The sequence below is a fragment of the Macaca mulatta genome, chromosome 14 (assembly GCF_049350105.2).
Source record: "Macaca mulatta isolate MMU2019108-1 chromosome 14, T2T-MMU8v2.0, whole genome shotgun sequence".
NCBI lineage: Eukaryota > Metazoa > Chordata > Mammalia > Primates > Cercopithecidae > Macaca > Macaca mulatta.
In genome coordinates, this window is record NC_133419.1 from 114,125,214 (window position 1) to 114,147,643 (window position 22,430).

The 22,430-nt window shown below is 51.0% G+C and overlaps 1 protein-coding gene across 1 annotated transcript; it reads left to right on the top strand.

The window, feature by feature from the left end:
- Positions 1 to 4,085: 4,085 nt before the first annotated feature.
- Positions 4,086 to 16,821, top strand: ANKK1 (ankyrin repeat and kinase domain containing 1). Its single transcript, XM_015115741.3, is given in 12 exon segments — positions 4,086 to 4,352; positions 4,355 to 4,382; positions 9,899 to 10,193; positions 11,360 to 11,390; positions 11,393 to 11,510; positions 11,785 to 11,834; positions 12,486 to 12,641; positions 13,676 to 13,794; positions 14,431 to 14,467; positions 15,393 to 15,860; positions 15,863 to 16,341; positions 16,343 to 16,821. Coding segments are annotated over 12 exon segments (2,289 nt in total). The 5' UTR covers positions 4,086 to 4,198; the 3' UTR covers positions 16,697 to 16,821.
- Positions 16,822 to 22,430: the final 5,609 nt, after the last annotated feature.

Below are 22,430 nucleotides of genomic sequence, written 5' to 3' on the forward strand. Positions count from 1 at the left end.
TGTATGGCAATCATATGTTTAGTCTTATAAGAAATTGCCAAATACTTTTCTAGAGTGGCCGTACCATTTTACATTTCCACCAGCATATGAGTGACCCCATTACTCTACATCCTCATCAGCATTTGGTGTTGCCACTATCTTTTCGGTTTTATTTTTAGCCATTCTGATAGGTAGGTAGTGGTATCTTACTTGCATTGCTTAGTGGCTCATGATGTTAAACATTTTTTCATGCACTTGTTTGTCATCTGTACATTCTCTTCAGAGAAATGTCTTTTCCCCATTTTCTAATTTGATAATTTTTTTAGCATTGAGTTTGAAGACCTCTTTATATACTATAGGAACTAGCACTTTATCAAATATGTGCTTTACAAACATTTTCTCCCCATCTGCACTCTTCTCTTCCCCTTCACCAGGTCTTTCAATGAGTGAGAGTTTTTCATTTTGATGAGTTCGGTTTATCAATTTTCCCTTTTATGGATTGTGCTTGTGAGGTTCAGCCTAAGATCTTTTCATCTAATCCTAGGTCCAGAATATTTTCTCTAACAATTTTTATAGTTTTACATTTTATATTTAAGTCCATGATTCATTTTTAGTTAATTTTTCAGGTGTGAAGTATCAGTTGGTTCATTCTTTTGCCTAGGAGTATTCCTAGTATATACCTAAGGAAAGTAACCTTTAAAAATATACCTAGTATTTAGGTGTATTTTATGGATGATAATCCTAATAACTGTTCCAAAAGGTTGTTGTAAGAATTATAACCTTTAAAAATATACTAGGTATATTAAACTAATATTATATTATATTATCATGTTATATTAGTATAATATACAGCAATGTTTTGGAATGGTTATTATGATTATCATCCATTTTACAGATGGAGAAACCCAGAAAGATTTGATAATGTGACCAAGGTTAAACAAATGCTAAGTGATAGAAAGAAGTCAGGGTTTAAATGCGAGTCTGACTGACTCACTCACTCCAGCATTTAAACCTGTTCCTATTGCCTCGTTCAATCCCTTTTGCTCTGGGAGTCCTGCTTCCTGAACAGATGTTCCAATTTCCTGCATACATTCCTTTATCCTGACCAACCTCAGTACACAAGCTACCAGAGGCTGGGGCCTGCCAGAACCTGTCCAGGGTTCTCTGTGACACGTTTGCAGGGTGGAGAACAGAGGCAGACTGGGAAACTTCCCTATATGCAAATAGCTTGTCATTCCGGTTTGGGGAAAGGCTCACATCGGATTTCAGCATCTTCTAAAGTATTGCAGAGCTACTGTACCAGCTCACTTGCCTGGGAGGGGCAGGCTAAACATTTTAGGTTCCCCGAAGACAATCGCACATACACACAAAATTCATTTAATAACTCCAAGTCCAGAACACTTCCATCTTCATCTGCCCAAACAAAATACACTAATAGAAGTCAGTCAGAAGGACTCAGAGCATTTTGGGGTAAAACGTCTATGGCTAGAACCTGTTCCTTGCCCCTTCTGGTGGGTGGGGGTCATAGTTGGACTATAACCACCTCATTATCCATTCCCATTTGTAGGTAGATATGGGTAAAGGTCAAGTTTCCCTCCCAACCCCCCAGCTCTCTCCCCTCCACACACTGGCTGCTGACTTCCCAACCAGCCAGGACCTAGGGACTTGTGCACTCAGACCACTGGAAAGAAACCGCAGCCTCTGAGTTGACTTTGCTCTTTTGCAAATCCCTAAACCTCACCCTACTTTTAATGAGAGATCCAGGAGTTCTTTGCCTCTGTGACCTTATACTCAGAAAGGGTCCTTCCACTTACAACTTCTCCCAGAGCTTATCCTACTAGGCCTTTGCCCTGGCCCATGTTAGACAGCTATAAGGAGCAGCACAAGCCCAGTCAAATGATCCAGTCCCTCTGGGTCAATGAATGTGTCTATTTTGCCTGACACCTCAGAAGCCTTGGGGGTGCTTGAACCCACGCAGAGAGTTTCAACAGGTGGGTCAGCAGTAATACGCCCTGCCCCTGCAGTTCCTCCACCTTCAGCCCTGTGAGAAATTCAGTGGTGTTTTGTTCGGGATCTTGGCAACCTGCCTTGAGCCCTGGGTGTCCCCTCCTCTAGGAATGATGCTTTCTTCAGCATTCCTGTGACAGTCTCTGCAGGCAGACAATGGCAGCTTCTGGTAACTTCCTCTCCCTGGAGAGCCGCTTCAGGTATAAGTGGATCAAGGGGAATTGCTGAAATGACTCAGGCCATTCACCCCTGGTATTTCCTCCAGGAGCTGAGATAGGTCTCCTGAATGTCAAAGATCTGGGTCTCAGTCAAACTTCTGCAGGGCTAGGTGGCTGGTCACCTTCCCAGTCTCCATTTTCACCCTCCCAGTAGAGGGTATGAAACATCCTCTTGACCTCCTGGTCTCCCTGACAGTAATGTCCTTTATCACCTTCCAGACTTCTCTGGCAGAGGCTTTAAACTCGGGCAGGCAGGGCTACTCCAGAAGCAGTGGGTTCTGTCATGCCCTGCCTTGCTCCAGCCAAAGCAAGCCGGGGGCCTCCCTCTGACATACGTCTGGGGGATATGTCCTGCTCCGGATGCAGTTTCCATCATCTCCACCCTCTTCCAGGGAGCATGACTCTCTCTCCCCCTTCTTTGTATTCATAAAAGGCTACTCCCTGATCCTCCCTTGGCCAACCCATTTCCATAGAAACTAAGAGACCTGAGTTTGAATATCAACGACCACTTACTAGCTATGCGTCCATTCATTACTTATTGTCGTAAGGCCAATTTCCACATCTATAAATAGGAGATGTTGACCTCATAACATTGTTGCAAGATAAACAAGATAATATCTGTAAAGCAATGCAGTAACTGAAATAGTCGCTGATCCTGGAACAAAGTGAATGTTCAATTAATAGTGGCTATCACTAGTTTCTATGACAACTGTCTCCAGGCCCAATCTTTGGTCCTTAATCTGCTTGCCAGAATTCATCCTGGAAGTTGCAGGTAAGTTGTTATGGAGGGAGCAAGTTCTCCAGCTTCCACAGGGAGTTTCTGTTTGCCTATCACGCCTACACTGTTCCCTGGGAGTCTGGTGGGCTTGTGGCATGGATGAGGGGCTCTACAGGTTTGGGCTGAAGGCAAGGCACTTCCTCCTCTTGTAGGTGGGCTCCTCAAACATGACAGTGGTCACTTTGAGGGTTCCTTGTGGACTTACCCAGCTGTAGGCGAGAAGTGGCTGACTCTGCCTTGTGTGGACACAGGTCCTGCAGGTATACCTGTCTCTGGGCAATGGCCCACTTGGTCAGTGCCCCTGGGGAGACCCGTCTGTTCAAGCACTTGTCATTTTCCCTGCTCTAGGGTCTCCTAGGTGAGAGGGCAATCCCATGGACCCAGAACCCAGGGGAACCTCCAGGCTCAGCACTGGTCATGCTCCAGCTACAGCCTCCTCTTATCCCTGGCAACAAACTGCCCCTAGTAACTGGGCCAACCCCGAGGCTGGGGTCCATCCCTCTGAGGTTAGGTAGAGCGCAGCCCCAGGAAGGGAGTCCCCTGCAGACAGGAGCTCAGCCTCCCCCGCCACTCTGTCCCTGCTGACCCCTCCTTGGTAACCTATAGCACACCAAGGCTGGCTGGCTAACAAACAAACAAAACCCCAACAAGAATAAAGGAAACATGAAACCAGTCAGACCAACAGATTCAGACCAGAAAATCCCCATTAAAATTGTTTGAGTCCCAAACGTGCTGGACAGGGACAGGGGTCCAGGCCTGAATCCTTCATAAACCCTCTTGAATGCACTGCAGGAATGCATTAACTGATGTCACTTAGCGTTGGGCCTAAATAAACTGGATCCAGCTTCTCAGGCTGGACTTCTTCCAGCTTCGGTTCACCTCCCAGCATCCCTCCCTACAGAGAACTGGGGAAAATCCAAGGCTGAGACGGGGGAAATGCGAGGGCTTCGGAGGGAAATACCCTCTCCCCAGGCCCAGGTCGCTCCATCCCTGCTGGGGTCTCAGAGCTCACGTCTGGGATTTCCCCACCTTTGCGGGGCAGGAGCGGCCCCTCTTGGGCGCGGAAGGAGGCAGTGCCGGCTCGTCTCCCCTTTCCCCTCTCCCGGACCGGAGGAGCAGGAAGCTGCTGCTCCTTGGGCCACCCAGGCAGCATCCCCAGCGGGGAGTGCGCGGCGCGGAGACAGCAAGAGAAGGGCCAGGCGGCCGCACCGACCCCATGGCCGCCGACCCCACGGAGCAGCGGCTGGGCAGCCTCCCCGTCTTCACTCGCGACGACTTCGAGAGCGACTGGCGCCTAGTGGCCAGCGGCGGCTTCAGCCTGGTGTTCCAGGCGCGGCACAGGCGCTGGCCGACAGAGTGCGCCATCAAGTGCCTCCCTGCCTCCCACCCGACGCCACCAGGTACTGCCAGCCACGCCCTCCCCTTTCTGGGAGGAGAAACTGAAGCCCGGCAAGCTTTGGACCCAGGGAGCTTGCGAGGAAGGAGTGGGCTGAGTTTGGGGCTGAGGACTGTACCCCGCAGTGTCTCTGAATTCCACCCAGTAGCCTGAGCCTCCCAGGCACAGTCATACCTGTCTCCCTAACCAAAATAGAGCTGGCACAATACCTGTTTGTAGACTCAACAGAGGTCAAAGGCAAGCGGGAACTACCTACCAAAGACTCCTTTATCCTATCTAACCTTCTGAACTTGTCCTGCCTCCTTCCATCCTTCTCTACAGCGCCTTCTTCCCCGGGTGTCCTGTGGCAATGACTGCTCTTGACTACTCTCTGCCCCCCTCCTACTCACCCCAACTCTCAGGGCAGGGCTGAGCTTCCTGGGAGGCTGTGGCACTTTGCTCAGTGATCTGCAGGGAATCATGTTGTCTCTTCCCATGGTGGGTAGAGGGAGGAGGCCCCTCCCAACCAGTGCAGGCTGAGGAGGTCGGGGCATGGAGACTGCCCGACCTGATGGCCTGTACAGGCCCCTGGAAGGTCAAGTCTGGAGTTCTCTGATGTCTGTTTTTGTTTTTGTCCCTTGCTGTCGTCACGTGCACTATAGCCACGCCTTGACATGCCCCCATTTTTCTCTTCCTACCTCTTTCCCGCTGTTTCCATTGTTCTCTGTCTTCCCACTGATTTGGAATCCAGTCTCATTCCCACTGGAGTTGCATATACTAGCTGTGTGCTTGCACTTTGCAGCCATGAAGAAGACACTCGGGATGTTAAATCTGAGCATGATAATCATGTCCTCCAAGGCTCTGGGACATCAATTAGAGAGTTTGGGGCGGGAGCCTCTCCGACTGGCATCTGGCTTGGATGCTATCTGTGGTTCTCTAGGATTACCATGCAAACCCTTAAGACACAGCCTCAGGTGCCACACACTCAATTCCCAGGCCTTCCCCCACCTTATGAGGAGAGGAAAAATGAAATCGCCCAAGGCCCACTCACCTTCCTCCCTCAACATCTGCCTGTTGGTTTTGGAGGAGGGTCAGATTATGCTAGGATTTGTGTAAATCATTTATAGCCTTTGGAATATAGAACGAAATGAAACAGATGGCAGTGACATGATTACACTGTGAGATATTGATGCTAACTCCTGCCGCTTTCCCTTCCCAAGTTCTGGGAATTCCCTGGGTGGAGGGGTAAGATAATTAATGGTAATTAAGGCTTAGTATGTATGGATTACTATACTAGGAGCTTTACATGCATTACTTTACTAGATCTTCTTTCCAGCTATTCATTCATTCATCCACTTGACAAACGCTTATTGCTCTTCTACTATGTGTCAGGCACTGTTCTACACCCTGGGATTAATGATAAATGCAACAGATGTGTCCTTTCTCTCCAGGAGCTTGCAGCCTAGGGGGAGGAAGACGTTAACTAGATAATCCCACATGTAAATGTAAATGTGCAACTGTGAGAAGCTTAAGAAGGGGAGATTTGTGGTTCTAAGAGAGCTCATTAATAGAAAGTTTGAGATCAGAAAAGGCTTCCTTGAAGAAGTTGCGCTACAGCTGAAATGTGAAGAATGAGTGAGTTAAGTAGGTGAGGAGGAGAAAGTTTTCCAAGAACAGACAACAGAGTGTGCAAAGAATCTGTGGCAAGAGGGGCATGGTAAGTACAAAGATGGGAAAAGGCCATGATGGCTGGAGCTGGGAGAGTAAAAGAGCAGTGGAAAACCACCGAGCATTTACAGCCAGGTAGCAGTGGTGATAATGGGAGGGATTAACCAGAATTGCAGTATGGAGAATGCATTGGGAGGGGTACAGTGGATGCTGGTCAAGTTAGGAGATTGTTATCTTCATTCTGATAAGAGATGGGTAATCGGGGCTAGACTGGAGTGTTGGTAGTGGAGATAGGAAAGGAATGGGTTAAGCCATATTTAGAAGCTAAAAATCCACCTGACTTGGTGCTGGATTAGTCATGGGGAGGGTCATGATGAGGAAGAGGGGTATCAAAGCTAACTTGATGTCTGGCTTGCCCAGAGGAATGGAGGGTCCACTAAAATGTCCACTCCATGAGAGTGTCTGTTTTGGTCACAGCTCTGTCTCCTGTGCCTGGCACATAGTTGGTGTTCAATAAATATTTATTGAATGGCAGTGTTGATAATTAATGAAGAGAATATGAAAAGAGGCCTAGGTTTGGAGAGGAAGATCATGAGTTCAGCTTTGTACCTGTTGAGTTTCAGATGCCTTTAAATAGTCAAGAAGTGTTGTCAAGCGGACGTCAGAGTAAAGATTGGTGTTAAGAATATTAAAACTTGGGAGTCATTTGTTATAAGTGGTCATTAAAACTAGGGCATCAGGCCGGTCCTGGTGGCTCATGCCTGAAATCCCAGCACTTTGGGAGGCCAAGGTTGGTGGATCACCTGAGTTCAGGAGTTCAAGACCAGACTGACCAATATGGTGAAACCCCGTTTCTACTAAAAATACAAAAATTAGCTGGGCGTGGTGGCAGGTGCCTGTAGTCCCAGCTACTCGGGAGGCTGAGACAGGAGAATTGCTTGAACCCAGGAGGCAGAGGTTGCAGTGAGCCAAGATCACGCCATTGCACTCCAGCCTGGGCGACAAAAGTGAGACTCAGTCTCAAAAAAACAAAACAAAACAAAACAAAACAAAAGCATGGATTTGATGCATTCATTCCAAGCACTAAGTGAAAAAAACAAAGTCCCTGACCTCATGAAGCTTATAACCTAAAGGAGGAAGACAAAATAAATAGCAAATGAATAATAAACTTTTTAGCGATAGCACTCATGACCACCTGACAGTTCTTGATTAAAATATCTAAGGAGAGTTGAGAAGTCTGATTTTCTAAGAAATGGTTTGGTCTAAAAATATTAATGCCAGGGCCCTCTGTGTATAGGGGAGATAAGAGTTGGGATGAGGTTGCTTTTTTTATATAGACTCCTCTGTGAAATACACACTAATTAGGTACCATTTGAGTAGAGATTTGAAGCAAGTGAAGGGGTAATCCATGTGGCTCTGTTAGGGAGGAGTGTTCTAGGCAGAGAGAACAACAGGTGCAAAGGTCCTGAGGTGGGACCACACTGGGCACGGTGGGGGAACAGTGGGATGTCCGTGTGCCAGGAGCACAGTGAAAGGGGAGTGATTAGGAGAGGAAGTCAGCAAGCTGTGCCTGGGGTTGGGGAAAAATCTTGTAGGACTTTGTCAGCCATGAAGGAACTTTGGCTTTTACCGTGATGAGGAGAGCCATTGGAGAAGGGCGGTGACATGCTGTGACTTAGATTTTAAAATATGACTTTGGCTGCTGGTTTGAGAATGATTGTGGAGAGGAAGTGAGAGAAAGAGAGAGTCCAATGAGGAGGCTTGGGGCAAGATGCACCTTGCGGGAGAGGTGGTGAGAAGTGGTCAGCTTGTTGCTCGACAGTACTTTGAAGCTGGAGCTGGCAGGATTTGCAAAGACTTGACTGTAGGAAGTGAGAGGGAGAAAGGAGTCAAAGATGACACGAGGGTTCTATTCTGAGGACTAGAAGGACAGAGGCCCCATTCACTGAAATGATGAAAACTGGAGGAAGAGCAGGTTTCAGGGGAAAATCAGGAGGTTAGCTTTAAACGCATTTGGTATTGAATATCCAACTGGAGATGTCGAGATTGACTAGAGAAAGATTATAGAGGGAGAAGAGCAAAGAAGAGGTGCTTGGACCAAGCCCCGTGGTCAAGTAACATGATATGAGCTTGCAAAGGAAACAGAGAGGAAGTGACCAGAAAGGTAGGAGAAACGCAGGAGAATGTTGACACATGGCTCAAGTAATGAAGTTTCAAGAAAAAGAGTGAGAGATCTGAACTATACACTGACAACTGAAAACTGTTGGTTAGATATAGCAATATAGAGGCTGTTGGTGACTTTAGCCACAGGTGTTCAGGGAAGTGCAGGTACCAAAAACTAGACGAAAGTGGGTGCAGCAAGATGAGGAAGAGGAGAGACAGCAGTCAATGCTCTCAAGACTTCTGGGTATGAAGCTATGAAAGAACTGTGCAAGGCAGGTACAATAATTCCCAGTTTTTAGTTTAGAAACTGAGGCCCAGAGGATCCACTTGCCCAGGGTCATGCAGGTAATAAGGGGTGAAACTGGGATTTGAAATCAGGGTAGTGTGATCCCCACATCCCATGCTTTTTTCCACGTCATGGCAGATGTCATTGGTTCCTGTGAACCCAAGAGGATGAGAGAAGACAGATTAAAAATATCACAGAGGTGGAGAAGAGATCTCTGGCACAAGTAAACAAGAATGGGAGAAACCTACACTAGCCAACCTGTCCAGATGCCAGCAAGAGCATGTGGTTTTTCCTGAAGGTTGGGGCTCTCCAGTTGGCTTCCCAGGGAGGCCCCGGAAGCACATTGCCAGCAGGCTTTGACTGCAGCAGCATCACAGTTTTGCAAATACTGTGCTCTCAAATCTGTCATTTCTCCTTAATCCCCATCCCCGCAATCCCAAAACAATCCATATTTACTGTTCTGTGGGCACTTACAGTGAAATGAGCAACAGGGTTTGCAAATGCTTATTTTGTAAGGCCTTCCCTTAAGTTGTGACTTCTGTTCGAATTCAACAAAGATGTATTGTGCAGTGCATGGCAATGTGCTGTGGGAATTATAAAGATGAATAATTACAGTTCATCCATAAAATGGAATAGTGTGCAGCTTTGGGAGATCATGCTTTGGAAGAACCCTGCAAAGGGAGGCTCAGGCTATGTGGGTGCTGAGAGATACGGCTGGAGGGGAGCAGGGGAGGAAGGCAGGGGCTCTGAGGATCCCGACGGCATGCACGCAGTGGGGCTCCACAAATGCGGGGAATGCGGGGAAGTGCTCGTGCTCCACATACTATGTGATCCAAAAGGAAAGAGAAGAAAGAAGGAGTGAAAGGGTGGGAGAAAGGGAAAGAGATACCTTGAAGGTGAATAGTAAAAGGATTTACCAAAATATCAACAGAGGCTAGCTCTGGAAGGTTGCATACCTGATTATTTATTTTTCTTTTATATAGCTCTCTATATTCCCTATGTTTCCTACAAGGTATATGTATTACTTCCATAATTTAAATGGTAACAAATGATGTTTTGAAGCAGAAGCATGAGGCATCATGTTGGTCCTCCAGGGGCTCAAAATCTACTAGGGGAGATAAACATAGAAACAAGCAACCAGAATAAACGATAAACTGTGATACGCGCTTTTTGGTGGCCACCTTTGCAGAATAGACTGGCTCCTAGCTGCAAACTCCTTAACCTCCTGCCTTGTTGCTGCTGGACTGTAATCTATGCTGCCTGCTAAATGGTGCTTCATGTCTGTCCTCCTCCACTACCTTGCAAGTTCCCGAGGCTTCTCTGGGTCCCCACAGCCTGGCATGATGGCTAGTTTTTGTGTTCTTCTGGTTGCTGTAGTAATGAATGGGTCACCCCCTTCCATATCTTGCTTCCCCTCTCCATAGCTCTGATGTGAATTACCTCATTGAAGAAGCTGCCAAAATGGAGAAGATCAAGTTTCAGCACATTGTGTCCATCTACGGGGTGTGCAAGCAGCCCCTGGGTATTGTGATGGAGTTGATGGCCAATGGCTCCCTGGGGAAGATGCTGCCCATCCACAGCCTCTGCTGGAAGCTCAGGTTCCGCATCATCCACGAGACCAGCTTGGCCATGAACTTCCTGCACAGCATTAAGCCGCCTCTGCTCCACCTGGACCTCAGGCCAGGCAACATCCTTCTGGACAGCAACATGCATGTCAAAGTAAGGGCTCTGGCCAATCCTCTGCTCCCTTTCACTTGAGGGTTTCCTCCAGGTAAGCAGAATTATCCACCTGCCTGACCGGCCTGACAAGGGTTTTAAGCAGTTGCCTTCATGGACAAATTCTAAAGGCAGGGATCACACTGCAGCAGAGATGGCTAAGCAGTGAAATTTGGGGCATGAGGCTGGGTATCAGGATGCCTATTATAACCCTCTTTGGACTCAGTTTCCCATTTCTAAATTGGATAGAATAATCCCTATGCCCCCACACTTTCTTTTATTTGGATGGAGATGTGTGTAAATGAGACAATCCCTAAGAAAGGTTGTAATGGACATTCTTTCACTTCCTAAAACTCTTTTCTGCCCCAGGACCTTTGCACCTTCTGTTCCCCCACACCCCCCCGATTTATCTAGCAAAGGTCTACTCATTATTCAGCTCTCAGCTTAAACATCACCTCCTCAGGGAGCTCTTCCCTGATCTACTCCAGTAGGTCCCCATTATATACCTTCACCGTACCTCTGATTCTCCGTATTACTAACCCCAACATAGGTATATAATCATAAGTGAAACACTTTCCTTATTGGCTGGACCCCCCATTTGAATAAGTATTTACGAGGATATGGAGTGTGTGTGTTGACAGGGCGTGTCTCATTTTTCTCATCTGCTGCCCAGTCCTTGGTCCACAGCCTTCCTGGCCCTCAATGCATGGCCAACTTGGCAAGTGAATGACTCAATGGATGGGAGCAAAGGGAAGATAAATGTCCATGGTATAAGTGTTTCAGGGCCCTGGAGGTGAAACGAACAGCTCACCGAAGGTGGCAACTTCATTCATAGTCTCTGGATAATGGTAACACCTACCATCTCCTAACTACATGCCAGGCACTGTTTAAGTGCTTTTTGCATGGTACTTCATTTAGTGCTCACAATAGCACTATGAGTTAAATACTCATATTCCTTCTACTTTACAGATGAAGAAACTGAGGCTCTGAGAAGATAAGTAATTTGGCCAAGATCATCCAGATAGTCAGTGGTAGTGCTGGGGGGAGTGCCGTAGAAAACCACTGCTCTACCCTGGAACAGGCAGGTGGCAGGAGGGGTGAGAAGCCATAGCCGTTTTCTGTTCATGTGACTCTATCGCGTCCTTATCCCTGCCCCTGCTTTCTCCCAGATTCCAGACTTCGGCCTGTCCAAGTGGATGGAAAGTCCACCCGGATGCAGCACATCGAGAGGTCGGCTCTGCGGGACATGCTCAGCTACATCCCCCGCGAGATACTCCTGGAGAGTAACAAGGCCCCGGGGCCCAAACATGATGTGTACAGGTGAGAAGGAAGCCAGGCACAATGCCACACACGCAGCAGGCAGCTTGCTGCCACCACCCTGCCTGGCCACTATGGCCCAAAGGGCAGGACAGTGCGGGGATGAGGTCTGGCCGGAGGCGGAGGGCTGGGGAGGACTCTGGCTGGAGAGGCGGAGGGCTGGGGAGGACTCTGGTGGAGAGGCTTGCCTGGGACTGTGTGAACTGTAGGCGCCCCAGGCTGGGGTGATCTTGAATGTTCAACTAAGTCATTCAGAAAGCGTTTTCTGCATCCACAGCTTTACGATTGTCATCTGGGGGCTCCTCACTCAGAAGAAACCATACTCAGGTAAGCAGGCAGCTATGGCTCTGTGTCGGGGGCAAGAGGGCCCCTGGGAGGGGTTCCTGGAAGGGGCTGTGGGAGGACTGAGGGTTGAGAAGGAGTGCAAGTCCAGGTGTGTGTGGAACTGTATTCTCTTCAGGGATTCCTCTCCTCACCCTCCTTCCTTCCTGCCTCTACTTCTAGGGCTCATGTCACAGCTGAAGGAAAGGGAAAGTCAGCCCAGCCCCCAGCCCATGTTTTGTGGCTCTAACTTCCTTGCTTCTAAAGTGCCCTTTCTGCCTTCTCATACCCCTGCTCCCTGCCACCTATATGCCAGGTAAAGAGACTGCAGGAAACTTGGAAAACCTCGCAACGTTGAGAGTCAGAGCCTTTACCTAGGCCTGTCTGTCAGCCCTGCTACTTTTGGACAGCACAGACCTGCAATGTGGGTCATGTCTAGTCTTGACCTGAGAGGTGGCTGGAGCCAGACCAGAGAGACTTGGCTACTCAACACAGAACCTCAAGTCGGTTGAAAGTCTAGCTGTTTACTCACCAAGCATTTGTGGAGCCCCCACTGCATGCGTGCCCTGTCGGGATCCTTAGAGTCCCCGCCTTCCTCCCCTGCTCCCCTCCAGCCCTACCTCTCAGCACCCACATAGCCTGAGCCTCCCTTTGCAGGGTTCAACATGATGATGATGATTATCCAAGTGATGGCAGGCATGCGGCCCTCCCTACAGCCTGTCTCTGACCAGTGGCCAAGCGAGGCCCAGCAGATGGTGGACCTGATGAAATGCTGCGGGGACCAGGACCCCAAGAAGAGGCCATGCTTTCTAGGTGCTCATCTGGTGCCCCTTGCCCAGGGACTGGGAGCTGGGCGCGGCCGGGAGGGGAGATGACTGGGCACTCCTGGGAGCTATGCAGAGAGACACTTTTGACCCTATGGCCTAGAAGGACTTTTTTTGTGTGTGTTTTTTTTTGTTTGTTTGTTTTCAGAAATACGGTCTCTGTGGTCCAGGCTGGAGTGTGGTGGTCATTCCTCACCATAAGCTCGAACTCTTGGGCTCAAGAGATCCTCCCGCCTCGGCCTCCTGAGTAGCCAGAACAACAAGCACACCACTATGCCTGGCTAATTTGTAGATTTTTTTAAAAAAAGATGGGGTCTCACTGTGTTATTCAGGCTGTTCTCAAACTCCTGGCCTCAAGTGATCTCCTGCCTCATCCTCCCAAAGTGCTGGGATTACGGGTGTGAGCCACTGTACCTGGCCTAGAAGGACTTTTTGAGGCAGAATCTGCATCACGGGGCTGGGAGGGCAGCATTGGGAGCCAGGAGTAGCTGAGGATGGGTTCTGGGCTCTGTGTGTGTTAATGCATGTCCCTGTGGGAGGCAGAGTAGAAAATCCTTGGCACCAAAAGGCAGAAGCCACAGCATCTGGGCCTGGCCCTGTCGCCAAACTCTCCAGCCAGCCTTGGGTCCTTTCAGAGCTACTGTTCCCTCATTTGTAAAATGTTTCCAGGCCATGAGATCACAGGCCGGGGATGGCCCATGAGGTCATCCAGTCCTTTGGGGACTGTGAAAATGTACCTGTGTGTAAGTGTGAGCATCTTAGAGATCGCCTAACCTTGCCCCCTCAATCTGTGGGAAAGGACCCTGATAACTCAGAGGGTCAGTGACTTGCTGAAGGTGCCCCACCATGACCCAGTTTCCTGCCTTCTCGAGCATGTATATGAACATACGTTCATATGCTCCTATGTTCAATCCAGGAATGGATTTTGGGAGGAGACAGGAATGCTAGGGCATCTAAAACAGGGAGGGTACTGTGGGCCAGCCTGTTGCTTCCTTTCCTGTCTTTCTCCCATTCATGGAGCAGACATTACCATTAAGACAGACATACTGCCGTCACCGCTGCAGAGTCCTGTGGTCGTCCCAGAGAGCGAGGCCCTGGCCAGGAAGGTGTCTTGCAAGCTGTTGCTGCGCCAGCCCCGGGAGGTGAGTGTGTGCGTTGGGCAGTCCTTACGGTCATGCTAAGCTGGAGCCCGCTGTGTGGACTGTTGTGATCTCTGGCCAGACACTGAGCACTCACGCACAGCTCAGCTCGGGGCCACCTCCATCCAGAGGGAACACCTTTCCCTAATTTGCACGAAGGTACGCCAAGGGATAGTGGTGCCTGGAGCACAGAGCCCCTGGGAAGGATATACCTTCTCTCACATGCTTGGGACCAAGCTGACTCCCGTCCTGCAAAGGAAGGCCTGGCTCTCCCAAGCTTTCATGCTGTTGGTGTCAACATCATCCCTCTGCTCTCCTGTCCCTACTCTAACACGGGAACCAGCCATGGGTTAGCATGGGACTCCCCTAGCTGAACTCACAGATCCACCCTGAAGTTCACATGGCCCAAGAGGAAGGCAAGGCCCTGAGCTGCCTCTTTCTGGAGGGTTTTTCCAGCTCAGTGTTTTCCTCTGGAGAGCTGGCGATAGTCATAGCAAAGGAGAAGGGTCTCCCAAGATAGGGTGGGCTGTGAGTCCTGACAGTGACCCGGAGTGCTGGAGAGAGGGAAGGAGGGGAGGAGGGCACAGGCTAGAACTGCACCTCTGATCTCCACCTTGCCTGCTGGTTATGCCTCCCCAGGTGAATGAGGACATCAGCCAGGAACTGATGGACAGCGGTGAGTCTGGGTGGCACGGGTGGGACCAGAGAACTCACAGCAGAGAAAGTGGAGTCAAACCACACCCTTTCCCCATCTGCCTGGCCTCCCCCTCCTCCCCAGGCCTGTCACACATCCAGGGTTTGGATGCCCTTTTCCAGCACCCAGCTGCGTGTTCAGAAAGGCACATGCCCTCAGGGAACCTGGCCGCCTCCCCTTCAGGTCTGTGTCCTTGCAAGACCGGATTTCCCCTTTCCTGACCTGAGAGGTGGAGCATTGGTTCTCAAGGCTAGCTGCATGTTAGAATTGCTTGGGAAATTAAAAAAAAAAAATGCTTTGCCTTGGGCACACCCTAGACTAATTAAACCAGAATCTGTGAGGGTCAGGCCTGGGTAGTAATCATTTATTCTAATACTCCACTGGGTAGAGCAAAAGGATGTTGATCCTTAAGACCTCAGAGGGGAGTTTAGATCATAGAGCTCCAATCACAAGTTTATTTACAACTTACAACTACTTACTTCCCCTCAGGCCCTCCCCTGAAAGCTCTTACCTATGTAATTTGTCCTTCAATGGTAGAAGGAGCTGGTCATTGTCTGTCCTCTCTTTGCTGATCCAGATATGGAAGCTCAAAGAGGCAGTGAATTGGCTAAGGTCAGGGGATGCTGAGGGGTGAAACCAGGATTTGCACTCAGGCCTCCTGAGCCCACTGCTCTTTCTGCCTCATCTGTGGGGAAAGGACTGCAGGACTCAGTTCTCCAGGACGACAGAACCTGAACTTGAATAGTAACAGTTATGGCTGTGTAGAGAGCCATGCTTAGGAAAGGCATTGCCCTTACTGCTCTAGCCTCTGTTCCTGGATGGTACTTCCAGGAGGCAGGGGGATGGCCATGATGACCTCTGGACAGGTCACAGGTCTTTTATTTCAACCCCATCTTTCTCCCAGCAGGCTCAGGAAACTACCTGAAGTGGACCTTTCAGCTCTCCGACCGTGAGAATTTGGTCCCAAGAGATGAGGAACTGTGCATCTATGAGAACAAGGTCACCCCCCTCCACTTCCTGGTGGCCCAGGGCAGTGTGGAGCAGGTGAGGTTGCTGCTGGCCCATGAGGTAGACGTGGACTGCCAGACGGCCTCTGGATACACGCCCCTCCTGATCGCCGTCCAGGACCAGCGACCCGACCTCTGTGCCCTGCTTTTGGCACACGGTGCCGATGCCAACCTAGTGGATGAGGATGGTTGGGCCCCACTGCACTTTGCAGCCCAGAATGGGGATGACGGCACTGCGCGCCTGCTCCTGGACCACGGGGCCTGTGTGGATGCCCAGGAACATAAGGGATGGACCCCTCTTCACCTGTCTGCACAGAATAACTTTGAGAATGTGGCACAGCTTCTGGTCTCCCGTCAGGCTAACCCCAACTGCATGAGGCTGAGGGCAAGACCCCTCTCCACGTGGCCGCCTACTTTGGCCATGTTAGCCTGGTCAAGCTGCTGACCAGCCAGGGGGCTGAGTTGGATGCTCAGCAGAGAAACCTGAGAACACCACTGCACCTGGCAGTAGAGCGGGGCACAGTGAGGGCCATCCAACACCTCCTGAAGAGTGGAGCGGCCCCTGATGCCCTTGACCAGAGCGGCTACAGCCCACTGCACACTGCGGCTACCGGGGGCAAACACCCGATCTGCAAGATGCTGCTCAGGTATGGAGCCAGCCTTGAGCTGCCCACCCACCAGGGCTGGACACCCCTGCATCTAGCGGCCTACAAGGGCCACCTGGAGATCATCCATCTGCTGGCAGAGAGCCACACAAACATGGGTGCTCTCGGAGCTGTGAACTGGACGCCCCTGCACCTAGCTGCACGCCACAGGGAGGAGGCGGCGGTGTCGGCACTGCTGCGGTGCGGGGTCTGGCCCCAATGCTGCAGGGCAGTCAGGCTGGACACCCCTCCACCTGGTGGTCCAGAGGGGCACCTTCCTGAGGGTCATCAACCTCCTGGAACATCACACGAATGTCCACACCCGCAACAAGGTGGGCTGGACACCTGCCCACCTGGCCGCCCTCAAGGGCAACACAGTCATCCTCAAAGTGCTGGTCAAGGCGGGCGCCCAGCTGGACGTCCAGGATGGAGTAGGCTGCACACCCCTGCAACTGGCCCTCCACAGTCGAAAGCGGGGCATCATGTCCTTCCTAGAGGGCAAGGAGCTGTCAGTGGCCACTCTGGGTGGTTCTGAGCCAGGAGCCCAGACAGAAATTTAGACAACTTGGCCAGGCGTGGTGGCTCACGCCTATAATCCCAGCACTTTGGGAGGCTGAGGCAGGCAGATCACCTGAGATCAAGAGTTTGAGGCCAGCCTGGCCAACATGGTGAAACCCTGTCTCTACTAAAAATACAAAATTTAGCTGGGTGTGGTGGCGCATGCCTGTAATCCCAGCTACTAAGGAGGCTGAGGCAGGAGAATTCCTTGAACCCAGGAGGCAGAGGTTGCAGTGAGCTGAGATCACACCACTGCACTCCAGCCTGGGCAACAGAGCGAGACTCCATACACACACACACACACATATATATAGGAAGGAAGGAAGGAAGGGAGGGAGGGAGGGAGGGAGGAAGGAAGGGAGGAAGGGAGGAAGGGAGGAAGGAATTTAGACAACCTGGGCCTCTCGTCTGGATGGAGTAGGAATTGCAGCTGGGCTTCTGACAGGGCGTCTTCCCCGTCTGCACTCTTCACCTGCCCCTTCAACCTCGAGAGGAGACAGGAACGTGGGTGACGGAGGCATGGGGAGAGGTACCACTGTGGCTGCAGCTGAGGAAGGGGCCCTGGCTTGGAAAGCTGCCTTCAACACGTCCTCCAGTCACTTCCAACAGAACCCAGGCTTCCTCCCCCTCCTTTTTGGGGACGCAAGCCCCCCAGATGAATCCCCTCTCCAGTCCAAGACACCTACGACCTTTTGCCACTCGCCTCTGAGTTCACAGGGGCCCTTGCATCCTAGCAGACCCCCTCTGAAGATGGTGGGAGGTACAGCAGTGAGGGAAGCAGGATCCTCCCATCTCATGTCTTGTGTTCTTGGCTCCTTACCTCAGGCTGGGGTGGGAGAGCCAGACACATGTGCTTTGCTCAAGGGGCAGAAGCTAAAAGTTCAAAGGAGGTTTCTGCTTGCTGTTTAAAGTCCCAGCCAGCCACCTGTTGCTGCACTGACCACAGCTTTCCAGTGCCCCTGATCCCAGTGCGTGGGTCTCCCTCATGGCCTTTGGGGGGTATAGGAAGGGTGCACTCCAACTGTGGATAAGTCACCCTATGTGAGATGCGAGGTCTCTGGTCCCCAGCGCCACCCTTCACCCTTCATCGTGTCCAGTTTTAAGGCCAGATTTCAAACTCTGAAGTCAAGAAAGCTGAGGCTCTGAGTCTCCTGTTTAGAGATGGATTGGCCTGTGGAACCAAGTTGCATATAGAGGCCAGTAGCGTTAGTATGGTGTGCTTGTATGCGATTTGTCTAATGTAGGGTATATGTGTGTGCATATGTGTGTGTTCACAGTAACTTTATGTGACCAGAGCCCTAGTTCAGCTTCCAGCAGAGCAGCCAACAATTTGGAGGGAGTGGGGACAGGATGAGTGTCCTGGGGCTCTATCCTGCTCCTTCTGTCTCCCTACACTACTGGACAGCCCAGTAGAAGCAGCCCCTCCCACTCAAGGACGTTTTGCAATTGTCAGAGAAAAGGAATCATCTGTCCCACATATTGGCCAGCTCTGAGCCAAGCTGATTAGCAGGCCCACCTCTGCATGTCATTCTCCTGGGCTGGGCACTCCAGTCTGGGCATGGGGCCAGCAGCCTGGCATCAGCAGCCTGGCATCAGCATGGTGTGAGAGAGGTGGGGCAGAGGAAATGTGTTGCCCACGTGCAATCCTGTTGAATTAACAAGTCCCTTTCAGCACAGCTAGCAGCTTTGTGTCCTCCATCCTTTGGCCTCTGGACCACAGCTCCAGCCTGTTGGGCCCTGGGCCCTTTACCACCGCCTTGCCATAGCTTATGGCCACCATGGAAAGTCAGGTGTGAGCCCAGGAAGCTGGAGTGTGTCCTAGAGCCAGGGTCGTAAACTGAGCCTGCACATTAAAATCTCCTGAGCGAGGGGCTTTTAAAATATACCAACGCCCGGCCCTACCCTCAACCAATTAAACCAGAACCTCCAGGGTAGGAACCTGGTGTGAGCATCATTAACAATTCCCAGGTGATTCTGAAGAGCACCCAGGGCTGAGAAGCACTGGTGCGTCTCATGGTTTCTCTCTGTGCCCTTCCTTAGCATAACCCTGCAGACATCATGACCAGCAACTTGGGTATCAGAGGTCTTTTTCTCTCCCATTTGGACTCCTGAGGACTGGGGGCAGGGGACGCTCAGCTGACTGTTCCACCCTCCTACTCCCTGCTAGCTGCCCAGCTCAATCTCTTTAGTCTCACTGAGACTAAGCCTTAGGCAAAACTTGTAGTTAAAGATGTCCCTAGGAGTTCTATCTTTCCCAGAACATGGAGGGGCAGGAGGAGGGAAGTGGAGGAGGCACAGGGCTGTTTGCTTCTCCTTGCACTCTGAAGTCTCCCACCTGCCGGGATCCTATCTGCCCTTCCAGATCTAACTCCAAATCTAGGACTCTATGAGAGCCAGAGAAGGCTCTGGGGCTACATTCTTCCAGCCAGGGGAGCTCAGATCCATTGGTGTGAGTGATCAGGAAGGAACCAAAGGGGGAGAAGAGTAGCTGGCTGATCCTATTGGAAAGAACTGAGAACTGAGAAAAGGCCTTGAAGAAAAGATTTAGAAAAAGTAGGTGATCCTTTGCACCTAGAGTCCAGTGAACGGCAGGGATGCCATGTGGACAAGACTGTCCCCTGGAATCATTTCAGCTCTGGTGATCCTGAGTCTAGGCAGAGATTCTCACACTTCTGCTTCCTCCACTTCCTTCCTCTAAGAGATAACTCTTAGACGTGACTTCAGGCCAGCCCATGGCCCCTCATTACCTACCAGTGTCCTCTTCTGCCCTATCAAGCCGCTCCTAGCCAGACACAGACACACGCACAAACACACACAGTATCCACCTTGAGTCCCATTTCAACACAGTTGCCTTCTAGAGCTTCCCTAAGGATGTTTAAAATTGGGTTTGAATGAGGCCCTTGAAATTCCCAAGGAGAGGGTCTCCAGTGGAAGTTCAAGCCCTATTTAGGGGAGACTGGGGATCAGGGGGATAAGAGCTCCCTAATGTCTTGCTGGGCATCTCCTCTTGGAGGTCCTGTAGACCCCTTCAACTCAAAGTGTCCCAACCTAAGCATTCTCTTCTCCCTCCACAAGCCTGACTTCACCCTTTATACTCCATTTTAGTTGAAGGTATCCAAACTCCTAACTTAGGAGCCATTCTGGACCAGCACTGGGAGGATGGAAGCCTTCTATATCCACACTGCTCAGTGCGATAGCCGCCAGCCACAGGTGCTGCTGAGCACTTGAAATGTGGCTCGTGTGACCAAGGAATCAAGTTTTTTTATTTCAATAAATTAAATGTGGGTATCTAGCCACATGGGGACAGTGGACAGCACAGTCCAGTCTATACCTGTCTTGCCTCCTCCAGGCAGTTGCCGTGTTGCATGGGGTCGATCAGGAAGGGGTTTTCTAGAAGATGCGTATGTTGAATGAGGACAAGGACAGAGCAGAAGAGGAGCAAAGCCTGGACTGGATAGAAGGGGAGAGGATCAGCTGGGGAATGTGAAAGAGACACAGCTGCTATGGAGAGCAGATGGTGGCCAGCCGATGGAGGGACAGTGCTGTCCAGGTGTGGGTGGGGAGGTGCGTATTCGGTGGAGAGACCTTAATGTCCATTCTGATTTGGGAGCTCCCACACAGGATGAGGGACAGTTGGGAGCTGCTGTCGGTTTCCCAGCAGAAGGAGGATGCAATCAGAACATGCCATGCATCCTAAAGACCTCTTCAGCTGTGTGCAGGATGAGGAAATGGGGGCCAGTGGTGGGAGATGGGGACCCTGCCCTATGGGGCTTCAGAGCCAGGCACACCTGGCTTGGCATCCCAATTCTGCCCTTTGCTATCTGTGGGCTTTACCCAGACTTTCCAGGCTTAGGCATCTGTATTTATAACAGATTTGCTATCTCAGGGATGCAATTAGATCACGCCTATCTCCAGCACACATTGGTACTCACCGTCACTTCTCTCCTCTTCCAACTTTCTGTTCCTGTTGTTTCTCACCAATGTTACTCCAATAACTCCCTCATTACCCTTTACCCATATGACAGCCTCCTTTCCCATCCTAAACTGTGCTTCAACCAATCCAGCCCACCTCAAGGAGGACATTCCTGGGTCCTGGGAGATGGCATCCTCTAGCCTAGCCATCCCCAGAGGTGTAGGTAGCCCAGATTGTTCCACCTGGATCCTTTCTTGTGCTGGGAGATGGAAGCTGTTGATGGAACCCTCCAGTTATGAGGCTGGGGATCCTAAAGGAGCAAGGAGGCTTGGCAAGCTGTCTCCACAGCAAAGTGTAGGGCAGAGGCCCAAACGGGCTGCCGCCACTGTCTAGAAGGGAGGCAGGACTGCGGGGATCAGCAGAAAACTCCTCAGGGGTGAAAAGGCCTATGGAAAATGAGGAGACTGGGGAGATGGTGTCCCTCTCCAAAGCCAACCTGAGGGGAGTGAGCCCCAGAGAGAGAATGACAAGCGGCAGGGCTGAGAAGGGGAGGAAACAAGGCTCCGGGCCTGTGACAGGGAGGAGAGGAAGGAGGGAGCCCCAGGACTTCCTGAACACACAGATGGCAGCTCTGGGGTGATCTTGTGTTCAGGAACATTCCTTTCCTGATGCCCCCTGCGCTTACCTAGAGAACACATCTCACCAACATGTGAGGGCCTCCAGTGAGTCAGGGCTCCAGCCCACTCTGAAACCAGCCAGCCTTGCTGCCTTGCTGCAGCCCCCACCAGCCCCAGGCCCCTCTTCCTGCTAATGCTGAGTCCCCTTCTTCCACCGGTGCCTGCCGGGATCCGATCTGCCCTTCCAGATCCAACTTGCCTGTCCCTGCCCACGAACACTTCTCCGCTTGCCCCCTGGAGATGCTCACTCCTTCCTCAGGGGCATTCTGTCCCAATGCCCAGTGTGGTGAGGTTGACAGAGCTGCTCTCAGGTCCACCTTCCTTGCTCATTGCATGGCACGTCACCACGCCCCACTTGTTTCTGTGTTCCTTCCAGTCCCCTCTTAGTGCCCTGGTGTCTGGGGCTCAGAGGGTGCTTCCTCCCTGCTTGCTGAATCGTATCACCGGTAGCAGGGGTTTTTGCTGTAAGGTCATGTAAGGGACAGAGGACAGGAACCAGGCTATGCTGAGGTCGGGGAGGGAAACTGGGTGGCTGGGTCTAGTGGACCCGGGCAGGCAGACCTGGGTTCTTATCTTGGCTGAGCCATTTACTAGTTGCAGATCCCAGGTTGCTAAAACTATCTTAGCTTGATGGTATCATCCAGTGTCAGTAATGCTTATCTCTGGGTCGTTGTAAGAATTAAACCTGATGCCCTGCCAGTCAGAGGGCAAGGCAGTTAATAAGCACTCAACACATTCATTTCTTGCAGTTCCTCCTAAATCAGAGGAATGTTTCTCTTGCAATAAGACATAGAGAGTCCATCCTTTGGGAGCCTTTTGCAAGGATGCTCTTAGAAGCCTCTGCCCATTTCCCTTTGCCAATACACTCAGGAAAGGAAAGGGAGACTCTCCTTCAGTGCCTTGGTGTGGGCTGAGACACTGAAGCCCCCTGGAAAACACCTACGGATCAGGTCAGTTATAGAGCAAGGGCCAGCCCCACTAGCCGGTCACGCCTCCTCTACCCAGAGCCTGGGTGAGGTCTGTGCCGCCAGCTCTGGGAGAAAACCAACAAGGGACTTGTCTCCTCCAGGGCAGTGTCCTGCCTCTCTTGCCCCTCCCATGCTTTCCCCTGCCCTGGACACAGCACAGATCCTGGCCCCCCACATG